This window comes from Pipistrellus hanaki (genome assembly GCF_964339955.1).
Source record: "Pipistrellus hanaki genome assembly, chromosome: 2".
NCBI classification, from domain to species: domain Eukaryota; kingdom Metazoa; phylum Chordata; class Mammalia; order Chiroptera; family Vespertilionidae; genus Pipistrellus; species Pipistrellus hanaki.
Window position 1 is genome coordinate 105,319,165 of NC_140504.1, and position 15,037 is coordinate 105,334,201.

At 38.0% G+C, this 15,037-nt stretch overlaps 1 protein-coding gene across 1 annotated transcript in view; it reads left to right on the plus strand.

Annotated features, from left to right (window-relative positions):
• Window positions 1-15,037, plus strand: part of ATR (ATR checkpoint kinase) — a 181,471-nt gene that overhangs the window by 96,873 nt on the left and 69,561 nt on the right. Inside the window, exons 22-24 of the mRNA XM_084872405.1 lie at window positions 9,790-9,996; window positions 11,458-11,571; window positions 14,430-14,545. Coding sequence (XP_084728531.1) covers window positions 9,790-9,996; window positions 11,458-11,571; window positions 14,430-14,545 — 437 coding nt within the window. The remainder of the gene's footprint in view (window positions 1-9,789; window positions 9,997-11,457; window positions 11,572-14,429; window positions 14,546-15,037) is intronic.

The following is a 15,037-nucleotide window of genomic DNA, read 5'->3' on the forward strand; positions in this document are numbered from 1 at the left end:
AAGAAAATTAGCTTAATAGATACATTTCTAATCTAAAGAAGAACAAAAAGCAGGATGCACAAATATGCAAAGAGGAACTAATCAGACAGAAATAACAGATGAAACTAAGAAAATATTTTTTAAAAATCACAGAAACTGCATGCTCCACACTGGGAACTAATCCTGCAACCTGGTCATGCACCTGACTTGGAATCTAACTGTGACCCCCTCAGTTTTAGGTTGCGGCTCAATGACTGAGCCATGCTGGTCAGGCCAAAAGCATATAATTTTTTTAAGGAACAATGTATAAAAATGTTCACTAAACTTCATAAAGATAGCATAAAATAAATAAAATTGAAGATCATTATTACTTACAGATATCAAAACAAAAAATGTAAATGAAATATTATCAAACATAATTCAGTTTCACATTAAGAAAACGTTCAGAAACAATGGTAAATTATTCCAGGATTACAAGAATGTTGCATATTTGAGCACATAGGAGCCTGTTTCTCATGGTGCAGGAATGGGCCTCCCGCTGACACAGGGTGGCTGTACTACCTGGCCCCCCAAGCATACTGGAGACCCTAATTCTTTGCACAAGAGGCACACTTGAGCACCAGTGACTTGATTATCGGTGCACAAATGGAATCTGTTTCTCATCGTGCCCACATGGGATCCCTGATTCTCAGTGCATGCAGACTGAGTGCCTGTGATTCCAGTTCTTGGCACACGTGCACACAGGGACTCTGATTCAAGCACAAGGCCATAGCAAGCGACAGAGACTCTGATACTTGATTCTTGGCATGTGCGCATGGGGTTTCTGACTCGTGGTGTGCACGAGGGGACTCTGATTTCGATGTACATGCACAGGGCCTTCTTTTCAGTGTGGCACAGGTGGAGTTTTTGATTCTAGGTACACACATGAGGCCACACTGAGAGCTAATGACTCTGATTCTTGGTATGCATGGCTCCCACTGACCCCGGCGGCCACACGTCTCGGTTTTGGACCTCTTTAGTGAGGCTCAGGTGGTGCAACGCTCCCACTGCACATGGCTCAGGCCCTTGCAACTTGACGTTTGGACCATCTGATGATAGAGTGGGGAGACAACAAAACAATTCATAGAGGAATTGCTGAGAAAATAAGTGAAATTGAGGAATGCAATATGACAAAATAATTCAGTGTAATGGTCATACAGTTCATAAACTGAAAATTAACAATCTATGCAAAAATCAAGAGAAATAAAAAGTGATATAGCTACAATCAAAAACACTATGGAATGTTTCAACAGTAGAGTAGAAGCGGGGGACTGATTTAATGAGTTAGAAGATAAGGTAGAGAAACAAACCCAGCCTGAACACCAAGTGGAAAAAAAAATTAAAAAGCAGGAGGGGAGTCTAAGGGAATTTTGGGACAACACAAAATGAAATAACATATGTATAATAGGGGTGCCAGAAGGACAAGGAGAACAAAAAGGATTAGAGAATCTATTTGAAGAAATAACAGAAAACTTTCCTGTTATGAGGAATAAAAAAGTTGCACAAGTACAGAGTCCCAAGCAAGATGAATCCCAAAAGACCCACACCAAGACATTTCATAATTACAATGGCAAATGTTAACTATTAGGTCTAGTAATAATTAATGTTGTTTTCTAATACTTTTTTTAAATCGAATTTATTTAAACAATACAACAAAATTTAATCAACAATATAATTGCTGTTGTTTTCTACTACTTGTGCCCAACGCTCAGGAAGCATTTTAATCCCTCTGTTGTAAAATTCTTGTGATTTTGATGCAAAAAATTCGGTCAATGCATTTTTGAGGCATTCTTCATTATTAAATTTTTTTCCAAGAAGAAAGTTTTGCAAAGAACGAAACAAATGGTAATCGGAAGGGGCAATATCAGGAGAATATGCAGGTTGAGGGAGAACTTCCCATTCCAACTGGCGTAGTTTTTCAGCAGTGATTCTTACAGTATGCGGTCGTGCGTTATCGTGGTGAAGAATTACGCCCTTCCGATTAATCAGCGCGGGTTCTTTTTCTCTTAAAGCTTGGGCTAACCTTTCCAATTGGGCACTATACACTGCACTTGTAATGGTTTGGTTAGATGGTAAAAGTTCATAATGAAGAATTCCTTTAAAATTCCACCAAACACACAACATCACTTTTTTCGCATGCAAGTTAGGTTTTGGCGTGGGCTGCGGAGCCTCATTTTTGTCCAACCATTGAGGCCGCCTTTTCAAATTAACATACAGCTCCCATTGTTCATCTCTGGTAACAATTTGCTCTAAAAATGGCAAACGGTTTTGACGAGAGAGGAGCGAACTGCAAATTGTGACTTTTTGATTACGGTTGTTGTCGGTCAACTCATGAGGAACCCATTTTCCAAACTTTTGGACTTTGCCAAGTGCACGCAATTGATTGGAAATTGTTTTTTGTGAACAATTTAAAGTTGTCGCAAGCTCTTGTTGGGTAATTTGAGGATTTTGCACCAAAAGAGCTTGAAGAGCTTCTTGATCAAAATTGGACACACGGCCTCGACCACTCTTGTCATCTAACGAAAAATTTCCGTCGCGAAATTTCTCAAACCAACGCTGGCATTTTCTGGCGCTAACTGCATCTTGACCAAGAGCACTACAGATGTTTTTTGCAGCCTCACTTGCTTTTCTTCCTAATTGGAACTCGTAAAGCATGCAGTGCCGAATATGCTCTTTGTCCGCCATCTTCTTAGCCCTAGTTCTGCAACAAAAACCAAACCAAACACAAACTTTTTCAAGCAAAACTTGTTAATTGCACTTCACACGTTCTGTAGATACCACGTGTTTGAAGGTTATGTCAATACAAGTCAATGCCAAGCAAGATTTTAAACGAATGTTTAAAAACGACATTACTTATTACCAGACCCGATACAAAGAGAGAATTTTAAAGGCTGCAAGAGAGAGACAGTTACCTAATTTTTTTTATTTATTGATTAAGGTATTACATATGTGTTAAAGTGTTAATTTTCATGTACGACATATGGACCATAAATTTTGTCCCTTAAGTCTGAATTTTATTAAATCGAAGCCCACAAAATTTAGGGTAACTGTATTAGAAATGTATGCATTACACATATATATACTTTTTGAGGAAATAGATGCATTCTCAGTAAAAGTAAGATTACTTATTAACTCTACTAATATTTAACATTTATATTGACAAATGAATTTAGAGAAGAGAAAAGCAATCAGAAGCTCATGAATTGGAAAAGACGTAAAACTCTTTGCAGATTATATACTAATATACTTTGAAAACTGTAGAGAATTCATATTAAAACTCAGACAACAAACTAATTCAGTAACATAGAATATAAAAATCAATCAATCATAACAAGCAATAACTAGTAGAAGACTTGTTGGAAAACCCAATTTATAGTAGTAACTGAGAAATATACATAAAAATCAGTGTCATAATAAATGTATAAACCAATAAGAGGAAAACTTTAAAACAACCCTGAAAGACACAAAAGTGTAAAATATTTTTTTATTTTTTTTAGTTTTTTGGTTAATCCTCACCTGAGGATATTTTTTCCATTGATTTTTAGGGAGGTTGGAAGGAATTGAGTAAGGAGAGTGAGATAGAGGGGAAGGGAGAGAGAGAGTGTGAAGGTAATGAGAGAAAAAGAAACATTGATGTGAGAGAGACAAATTGATTGATTGCCTCCGCATGTGCTTCAACTGGAGTCAGGGATTGAATGTACATCCCAAGAATATGCCTTTGATTGGAATTGTACCTGCTACCCTTCAGTCTGTGCTCTGATGCTCTAACCGCTTAGCAACACCAGTTAGGACAATTATGCTCAATATTTTTAAAAATATATATTTTATTGACTTTTTTACAGAGAGGAAGGGAGAGGGATAGAGAGTTACAAACATCGATGAGAGAGAAACATCGATTAGCTGCATCCTGCACACCTCCTACTGGGGATGTGCTCCAACCAAGGTACATGCCCTTGACTAGAATTGAACATGGGGACCTTTCAGTCCAAAGCTTGACCCTCTATCCACTGAGTCAACCCAGTTAGGGGTATGCTCAATATTATAAAGATTTTAATACTCTCTATTGAATGCAATCTGAAAGAAATGCCAAATTGTTGGTTTTTTCAACTAGAAAAGTTTATACTAATGTGCATATGGAAAAACAAACATGTGAAAATAGCTAGGAAAACTGGAAAAAAAGAGAGCAGCTTTGAGAGTTCAGTAGCCTGCCAGACATGAATATACTCTGTAGCCTCCATTGACTCCTAACTCTCACCTGCCTGCCTGCCTGATCGCTTCTAGCTGCCTGATTGCCCCTAACACTTCTGCCTGCCTGCCTACTTCTAGATCCCCTTTCCTGCTGGCTTGATCTTACCCCAACTGCCTCTGCCTGCCTGATCATCCCTAACTGCCCTTCCTTGCCAGCCTGATCTTGCCCCCAGCTGCCCTCCCATGTTGGCCTGGTTGTCCCTAACTGCCCTCCCCTGTTGTCCTGTTCTCACCCCCAAATGCCCTCCCCTGCCAACCTGATCTTGCTCCCAATGGCTCTCCCCTGCCAGCCTGATTGCTCCTAACTGCCCTACCCTACTGTCCTGATCTCACCCCCAACTGCCCTCCCTTGCCAGCCTTATCGTCTTTAAAGGCTCTGCCTTGGCCCCCACCACCATGGCTTTGTCTGGAAAGAAGTCAGACGTCTGGAAGATGGCTGGTTGACCCGGTCTAATTAGCATATTATACTTTTAGTAGTATAGATAGATTATATAGGAAATGATTGTTTAATTGGGGTTGGGGGGGGCTTTTTCATCAGGAGAAGAAGCTCTTGGCAGACAAAAATATATAATCCCTAAGTCTGGACTTATAGCCAGCCATATGCACTATACTGCCAAACCTGTCTTTAAAAAATTGAATGGCATTCTTACACCTCACACCAAACAGCTGTTGCCCTTAAAACCCCTCTTTAGCCCCCACCTTAGGTTCTGCCTTTGCAGTTCACCCAGATTAGGTTCTGATTGATCGGTTTCTGTGCCAGTCAGCATCAAAAACTCTGCTTCCTAGGCAGCCATTGGCTCTTTGCACTTCACCCAGATTTGGTTCTGATTGGTTGGTTTCTATGCCAATCAGTATCAAAAGCTCCACTTCCTAGGCAGCCATTGGTTCTAATTGGTCGGTTTCTATGCCAGTCAGCATCATTAGGCCTATCAACAGGTCTGATCAGAGAGGTGTGGCTCCAGGACAGGCCTGGAGCGAAAAAGAGAGGCAAGTGCTGATCAATAACTGGAGGCTATGGATCAGACCCTGTTTCTCTTTCCCCAGGCGTCTCTCCGGGCCTGATTTGCAGCCCTTGGCAGTCAATGCTGAGTCCAGGCTCCTGTAACTGACTTCAGGTTGGTTGAGCCTCCTGTCGTTGTGGATGTTATGGCCCCTGGGTTTTTATATATTAGGATAGGATAATACTGGTACATGAATAAACAGACCAGTAGGAAAGAATAGAAAGTCCTGAAATAGAACCAAGTGTATATGGACTTTTTGGATATTATAAAAATGACATTTCAAGTAATTGGAATATACATGTATTTGTTTTGACAACTTTTTAAACATTTGGAAAATGATATAATTGCATCTATTTGTTAAAAAGCTTGTCTAAATAGATGCATTGCACATATACTCATTTAAAAAATTCTTTTGGAATTCAACATTTTTTGCAGAAAAATAAATCCCATTTTTTTTCTAATCTAGTATGAAATACTGTGAAAACATTTTTAAGGACTTAATAAATATATATTTATATATATACTAGAGGCCCAGTGCATGAAATAGTGCATGGGGGGGGAGGGTGTCTCTCAGCCTAGCCTGCACCCTCTCCAATCTGGGACCCCTCAAAGGATGTCTGACTGCCAGTTTAGGCCCAATCCTGGGCCTAAATGGGTAGTCCAACATCCCTCTCACAATCCAGGACTGCAGGCTCCCAACGACTTGCATGCCTGCCTGCCTGATTGCCCCTAACTGCTTCTGCCTGCCAGCCGGATCACCCGGTAACCACTCCCCTGCCAGCCTGATCAATGCCTAACTGCTCCCCGGGTGGCCCATTTGCCCCTAACTGCCCTCCTTGGCCAGTCTGGTCACCCCTAGCTGTCCTCCCCTGCAGGCCTGGTTCCCCCCCCCCCCTCAACAAGTTCCCTCCTCTGCTGTCCTGGTCTCCCCGAACTGCCCTCCTGGCCTGGTAACCCCTTACTGCCCTCCCCTGCAAGCCTGGTCCCCCCCCCCTCCCCAACTGTCCTCACTTGCTGGCCTGGTCATCCCTAACTGCCCTCCCTTGTAGCCTGGTTGCCCACAACTGCTCTCCCTTGCAGACCTGTTGTTCCCCCCCCCTCCCCCCACCTTCCCCTGCTGGCCTGGTCTCTCAAAACTGCCCTCTGCTGGCCTGGTCACCCCTAACTGCCCTTCCTTGTGGCTTTATCACCCACAACTGCCCTCCCTTGCAGACCTGTTGGCCCCCCTCCCTTCACTACCCTTCCCTGCTGGCCTGGTCTCCCACTACTGCCCTCTGCTGGCCTGGTCCCCCCTAACTGCCCTCCACTATAGGCCTGTTTCCCCTCCCCCACCCCCCTTCAACTACGCTCCTCTACTGGCCTCGTCTCCCTCAACTGCCCTCTTCTGCTGGCCTGGTCACCCCTAACTGCCTTCCCTACTCGCCTGATCACCCACAACTGCCTTTTGCTACAGATCTGGTCCCCCCCAACTTCCCCTGCAGGCCTGCTCCCCCACAACTGCCCTCCCCTGCAGGCCTGGGTCCCCCACAACTGCCCTCCCTTTTGGCCTGGTCTCCACCAATTGTCCTCTCCTTTAGACCTGGTACCCCCAACTTCCCTCCCCTGCAGGCCTGGTTTCCCCCAGCTGCTCTCCCCTGCAGGCCTGGGTCGTCCCCATCTGCCCTTTCTTATTGGCCTGGTCTCTCCCAACTGCCCTTCTTTGCCAGCCTGGTCACCTCCAACTTCCCTCCTTTGCTAGCCTGGTCACCCCCAACTGCCCTCCTCTGCTGGCCTGGTCATCCCTACCTCCCCACAACTGCCCTTTCCTTCTGGCCATTTTCTGGTGGCCATCTTGTGTCCACATGGGGTCAGCCATATTTGACCACACGCCATCTTGTGTCTTGGAGTGATGGTCAATTATAATATTACTCTTTTGATAGATAGGATATATAAATTTTTAATTAAACTTTTTGGTGCGACTATGGTTACTGAAGTTACTTGATTTCAGTGTACAATTCTATAATACATTGTCTGTATATTGCATTGTATTTATCACTCAGAGTTAAATCTCCTTCAGTCACCATATATTTGACCCCCATTTTCCCCTGCTAATCCCCACTCCCCTTTTCTTTGGTAGCCACTATATTGTTTTCTGAGTCAGTTTGTTTATCTTATTTGTTCATCTGTTATTTTCAGTTTTATATCTCACATATGCGTGAAATTATACGGTTCTTGACTTTTTTCTGATTTATTTTGCTTAGCATGATATTCTTAGGATCCATCCATATTGTCACAAATGGCAATACTTCATCTTTTCTTATGGCAGAGTAATATTTCATTATATATCATTTCAATCATCTTTTATTTAGTGTTTCATAATTTATTTTTAGTATAAACTGCATTTATCTTTGTCTAAAGTGTTATTTTTCTGTTTTCTAATTTTAATAAGTGAATAAATGTCTAATTTTTATATTTTCTTATTTATTGATTATGGTTCCTCTTTTTATGTATTTATTTCTGAATTAACTTGTGATGTTGTTTAAGTGATTGCATATTAAAGATTCCAGATGAGATAAAATGTCTTTTCTTTTGAAATATAATACTCTAATTTGAATCACAGTTTTAACAGAATTTGAGATGCTCATATGTGCTTGGCTTTTGCTAGAAAGAAAATTATATAAATGTAGTATTCAAGTGGTCACACAAGTATAATATTTAACCTTTATTGGTTTTAGAATAATTTCTTGTTAACAGCATCCTATAGAAATAGATGAAAAAGGATATTTGAACCAACATATTTTTAATCTTTCTTCCTATCTCTTTAAAAAATCATTTTCACATAACCCTTTCCCCTATCTTTTTTCCCCACTCTAATAGTTTTTTATAAACTTTCCAATCTTCTCATTTTAACTAATAGCTGTTCTTTCTTGATTTATTTGTTGACTATTCTGAGTTCTTTTTCATCTTCTTCACCTTGTAAATATATTTATTATTGTACAGATTATATGATATTTTAATTATTTGTTTACATGTCTGTTTCCCATTAGATTGTGAATTCAGGATAAGAACTTAGTTATTTTTTTATGCTGATACTAGAGGCCCGGTGCACGAAATTTGTGCACGGGGGGGGGGGGGGGTTGGTGTCCCTCAGCCCAGCCTGCACCCTCTCCAATCTGAAATCTTTGAGGGATGTCTGACTGCCTGTTTAGGCCTGATCCCACTGGAGATCATAGTCCATGAGATCTCAATCCAGGACTGCTGGCTCCCAACTGCTCACCTGCCTTCCTTCCTCATTGCCCCTAACTACTTCTGCCTGCCAGCCTGATCACCCCCTAATCACTCCCATGCCACTCTGATTGATGTCCAACTGCTCCCCTGCCAGCCTGTTTGTCCCCAACTTATCTCCTCTGTTGGCCTTGCCACCCCTAACTGCCTTCCCCTGCAGGGTTGATTGCCTCCAACTGCCCTGGTCCCTCTCAACTGCCCTCCCTTGCAGGCCTGTTGCCTCCAAACTGCCCTCCCCTGCTGGCCATCTTGTGTCCACATGGGGGCAGGATCTTTGACCACATGGGGGCAGCCATATTGTGTGTTGGAGTTATGGTCAATCTGCATATTACTCTTCTATTAGATAGGATAGAGGCCTGGTGCACGGGTGGTGGCCAGCTGGTTTTCCTGAAGGGTGTCTGGATCAGGGTTGGGTTCCCTTGGGGCATGGGGCAGCCTGAGCGAGGTGCCTGTGGTGGTTTGCAGGCCAGCCATGCCCCCAGGTGACCCAAGCAGAGGCTTGGTATTGGAATTTATTTACCTTTTATTGATACAATTGAAATTTTGTAGCTTGGAGCAGAGTCAAGCCTCCTGCTAGCTTTGTGGCCGGCAGCCATTTCTTTTGGGGTTTGTGTATCTTCTATAATTGAAACTTTGTAGCCTTAAGCAGAGGCCTGGGCCGGCCAGGGTGTGTGGAAAGCTTTGCTTCTTCCATTGCCTGGGACAACTCTAGACTCCCGTTCTTTCCAGCTCTTTGGCTGCTGCCATTTCTCTTTGGATTTGTTTACCTTCTATAATGGAAACTTTGTAGTCTTAAGTGGAGGCCTGGGCCTGCCATGGCAGGTAGAAAGCTTGGCTTCTTCCGTTGCCTGGGAAACCCAAGCCTCCCTCCTTCTCTCTGTGGCTGTGGCCATCTTGGTTGGGTTATTTTCATATTCACTCTAATTGGCTGGTGGGCGTGGCTTTTGGGTGTAGCTGAGTGATGGTAAATTTGCATATTACTCTTTTATTAGGTAGGATAATAACTGTTATGCTGATGTAATAATAGTAACTGTTTAATGGATTAATGATTGAAAATTTCAAGCAATTATTCTAATATGGGACATATTGTGAAACTATATTATGTGAACTCATCAAAAACTAGCTAAAAAGACTACAGATATGAGAATTTAATTTTGTAATATTTATGTCAGATATCCCTTAATCTTTTAAAGTTTTCTAGTTAGGAAAATATACTTGTTTATAAAAACTATGTATAAACTTTCTCTTTTTATTTTAGGACAAACTAATAAAATATGCAACAGATAGTGAGACAGTGGAACCTGTTATCTCACAGCTGGTGACAGTGCTTTTGAAAGGTTGCCAAGATGCAAACTCTCAAGCTCGGTTGCTCTGTGGGGAATGTTTAGGGGAGTTGGGGGCAATAGATCCAGGTCGACTAGATTTTTCAACAACAGAAACTCAAGGAAAAGATTTTACATTTGTGGTAAGTAATGGTAATTTGGGATGATAAGAAGAGTTCTCTGCCCTATTGGGGTTTCTATGTTCCACTTACAAAAAACTATTCGGTTTATTCTTAGCGAACTTGATTTAGACTAGGCAATTTAGGTAACTTCTGACTTTATTAAAAATAAAGTTTGATCCCAGTTTAGTGTGCTGTGTTCTTTTAAATAAGCTTCCTAATTTATTTTTAACAAATATTTAAAACTTAACACCTAGCTGACTGGTCATGAGATAATTTGTGTCTGTGCTTACATTAATTTAAGTACAGTGGTGCCTCACACAACGAACTTAATTCGTTCCAGGAGCAAGCTTGTTATGCGAAAAGTTCGTTATGTGAAACGCGTTTTCCCATAACAATACATGTTAAAAAAAATAATTCGTTCTGTAGCATAAAATATGCTAAGATGACATAAAAAAAAATATGCTAAGATGACATATTTTTATTTAGATACATCTAAAAACATAATTTTTTTTTTAAAAAAACACACATTTTTTTAATTTTAAGACAGACTAAGTAGAGTCTACCGAATCTTGCACATCTTCATCCATTTTCTGCTTTTTGGCCGATGGTTTCATGAAAAACCTGTCCAAAGCTCGCTGTGCGAGGCGTTCGTTATGCGAGGCACCACTGTAATTTTAAAACTGTACATTGCTTTCAGACCTTAAAATTTCTTAAATTAATCTAAGTACAGACACAAGTAATATTGTGACTGTCATCAATATAACCAGTAACAATAAAGTGTTAATTACCTAAATATTACTATTTATACACTATTGCAGAGTGTTTCCATGGGAAACTAATTCCCCAGAGTGTTCTAAGAGTGTGTATATAAAAAGGTTTCTGTTGTCAAATGACTGCAAAATCTTATAAAATAAAATTAAACTGAACTTTTAACATATTGGTACACATTGTTTTTTTGGAGCTTCTCCAGGAAATGACATATTTACAACTTTCTAAGTGTTAAAAAGACAAAACCCACAAATAGTTGGAGTTATATAAAAGTTGAATGATTCTAATCCTATATAATAAAGAGTCCTATATAATAAAGAGGTAATATACAAATGGTTGTTATGCCATGACACATAACTACCGATCACCAGAAGGGCTGGGGAGCGAGCTACAAGCCTCTGAGAGCTATAAGAGGGCAGGAAGTGAGCTATGAGCCATGGAGAGCTACAGTGGCGGTGAGCAGGGCCGACAGCTGAAGCAAGCAGCAGTGAGCTACTTGCACACATGCAGGGCCACTAGTCTATCACATAAATAGCCTTAAAAGCCTTAGATTTAACTTCACTACAGATTATATATATTTTAGCCTTACTACCAAATTTAGAGTTTAACCTTACTATTCTTTCCTTTTTTAAGATAAATTCAACATGTAAGATATAATACAGTTTAGAAAAATTTATGCAAATTATCCTTGATTATTTTCTTGTTTTTATTGAGACTGGAGTAGAAGATTCAAGTTTTGCCTATGGATTATTGATGGAACTGACAAGAGCTTACCTTGCATATGCAGATAATAGTCGAGCTCAAGATTCTGCTGCCTATGCCATTCAAGTAAGAGTGCATGTAGTCATTACTGACTTTATGTTACTGGCTTTTAGTAAGAAATTTTTAATTCTGTACTTTGGAAACTCTTATTTTTTAACTATTATTTTTTTTTATTAAAATAACACAAGTTCAGCCGGGACCGGTTTGGCTCAATGGATAGAGCGTCAGCTTGGGGACTGAAGGGCCCCGAGTTCAATTCCGGTCAAGGGCATGTACCTTGGTTGCGGGCATATCCCCAGTAGGGGGTGTGCAAGAGGCAGCTGATCTATGACTCTCTCTCATCGATATTTCTAACTCTCTCTCTCTCTCCTTTCCTCTCTGTACAAAAATCAATAAAATATATTTTAAAAAAAATAAAAAAATAAAATAACACAAGTTCATAATAAAAAGTTCTGAGTATAGAAGTATACACACTCAACAGATTATTATAAGTATTTTGAAAAATTCTCCCTATATGTAAATATGTATATTTTCTCCACCAAAGAAGGAGATCATATTACCTATTATATTCTGTAACTTTATTTTCCTTTGTGTTTAACAGTCTGTCTTGGATAATTTCCATATCAGTACAATTCATTTTTTTTTTCAGTGACTTAGTATTCATTATGAATATACATTTATTTAAGAAATTTACTTAGCACATTTAGATTATGTTTAATGTTTTGCTTTTACAAAAAATGATTGAGAGAACATACTTATATTTTTGAACACTTTGAGTAAATATGTTAATAATATAAATACCCAGAAGTTAAAATGCCTCAAAGCAAGTACAGAGCTTTATTAAAATAAAGTTTTACTGGTTCCTATTCCCTTGACAAATGTTTTTTGTTGTTGTTGTTTTTTTATCAAAATTTAAAATTTTTACCAGTGTGACAGTTGAAAAATGATAGTTTTATTTTAATTTTCATTTAATTAGGAGAGAGGTATAACATCCTTTATATATTTATTGCTTTTTAATGAATTTCCTTTATTTCTTTTCCTATTTTTCTCTTGGTAATTGGTCTATTTTTTATTGATATGTAAGACCTATTTGGATATAATGTAAATTAACCCTTTGTCTACCATACATGTAATAAATACTTGATGTGGCTTCTTTTTTCATGGTATATATATATATATATATTGTTTTGTTAGATATGCAGGTCTACCATTCATGGTGAGAGGTCTCCATTACAGATAAGTATTTGGAGCTTCATATAGATATGGTATTTAAAACTATGATTCTGGATGAGATGATCAAGAGAGGGAATATAGACAGACAGATTCTAGTAATTGAGATCTAGAGAATGAGAAATCAATGGGAAGAGGAGGGAACAATTGAAACTGAGAAGGAATTGCCAATAAAGTAGAATAATGTAGTACTTTGAAAGACAAGGAAGTGTTTCAAGAAGTATGGAGTGATTCACTTTATTAAATGCTAATTACAGAATTGACAATTGACTTGGCTATTGTAACATAAAGGTCATTGATGACCTTTATTGAGCAGCTTCAGTGAAAGTATAGAGTATTTTTAAGAACATATGGGAAGAGGGAAATTATAGAAATTATAGAAACTCTTGAGTTTAGAAGAATGAGAATGGCTGGAGAGGAAAAATGAGTAAAGGTGGGGGAAATAACAGTATGTTTATTTGTAGCTTGGTAACAATTTAGCAGAGGGGAGTAAAGTGATGTAGGAGATAATGTAAGCTATTTTAAGTAGGTAAAGAGATATGGAATGTAGTATAGAAGTGAAAGAGATAAGTAACCTTAATTAACAACAAAAACAATCCTTCTATAGTAACAAGAGAAAAAGAGCATGTGGGCACTGATACTGATATTACCAAGTTGGGTAGATATGAAGATAGAAGTTGTAGAGGTCTCTGCTGATTACTTCTGTTTTCTTAATGAAATATGAGGCAAGGTCTGCAATTGTAAGTATACTAGCATTTTTCAATGTAAATGGTCCTGAAACCAGAAAGTCAGGGAATTAGTAAGTATGTCAACTTTGCCAAACATGAGAAAGTTGGCTTCAAATAAAATTTTTATAACACTTTAAAGTTAAATGAAAGTGAGTTTTGGATGTGTCTATATTTGGACTTTTCACATATTTCCTTTAATTTAAAAATACTAAATATAATTATTAAGTACATTTTGCTATATGATGCTTATATTTTTAAGTATTAGGAAAAAGCTATGCATATGGTCATTTTTAATGGAGTTGGAAAGAAAGAGTAATTAATATATGATGGAATATACAAAACACTAATGTATTTGTCTTGTTTTTAGGATTGATATTAGAGACAAAGATTTTTTCTTCATGTATAAAATCAATGATTTTATTTTCAGGAAGGTAAAATTTAATTCCTGGGCTTGAATGGTAAATTGGTCTTTAACACTTGCATCTTATTTTCCAAATCTTAAGCTCAGTATTTTATATCTAGAATATGAGATATCTTGAATTTCTGAATTATTATGGATTATTAGTTGCTTTCATTATAATTCAAAAATTGTGATAAAATTAAAAATAAATAAATATATAACAAGCAAAATTTTTAAAAAATGGTTAAATTCTAAGAATTATACTTTTGCAAATATAGGAAATTTCGATTTTTTCTTCCAAATATCTCTCAATCTTATATTTTAATACATATTATATATAAAACACAATCTGCATTTTCAAGTACTATGACAGCTTTGTTACATTGAGTAAGTCACCTAAATGGTTCTAAGCATTGAAATAAATGTCCTCAACAGGTTCATAACCCCATTTTATAATTCTGTGTATCTTTCTGTATAAATTTTAATTATCATATGTGGAATATTGATTAATGTAAAGGTTTACCTGCTTTACTGGGGATTTAAAAATGTAAAATATGCATTTGTAGGAGTTACTTTCGATTTATGACTGTAGAGAGATGCCGACCGACAGCCCAGGTCACCAATTGTGGAGGAAATTTCCTGAGCATGTTCGGGAAATATTGGAACCTCATCTAAATACTAGGTTTGTGGACTCATTAAAACTATTTTCATAACATTGTTTTTAACTGCATAAAGTTAATTTTATTTTTGATATATTGTTTTAGCATTCAAACTTTTTTTAATAGGTGTTTTCCACTGTGATTTATGTTTGTTTATAATTTTGTTAAAATGAAAGTACAGTTTGTCCATTAGTTAAATTCTGTAACTATAAATATTTAGGCATATTTATTGAAGTTAAAAAAATTAACTTTTAAAAAATTCAGCTAACATAGTACTTTGGAAGAATCTACTTTAAATATGAGCTGAATCTTTTGCAAGGTGTAATTAATACAGAAATTTAAGAGTTTAAAGGTAATCTCAATTAGAGATAACATATTTTCAATCCTAGGCAGTTTCTCCTCATGAAAATATTTTCTACCTCTACTTTTTTAAAGCTATAATAAAAATTATACTTATTTGTATAATTTATTATATGTATTCCCATAATAAGCATTACTATCTTAATCTTAGTTTT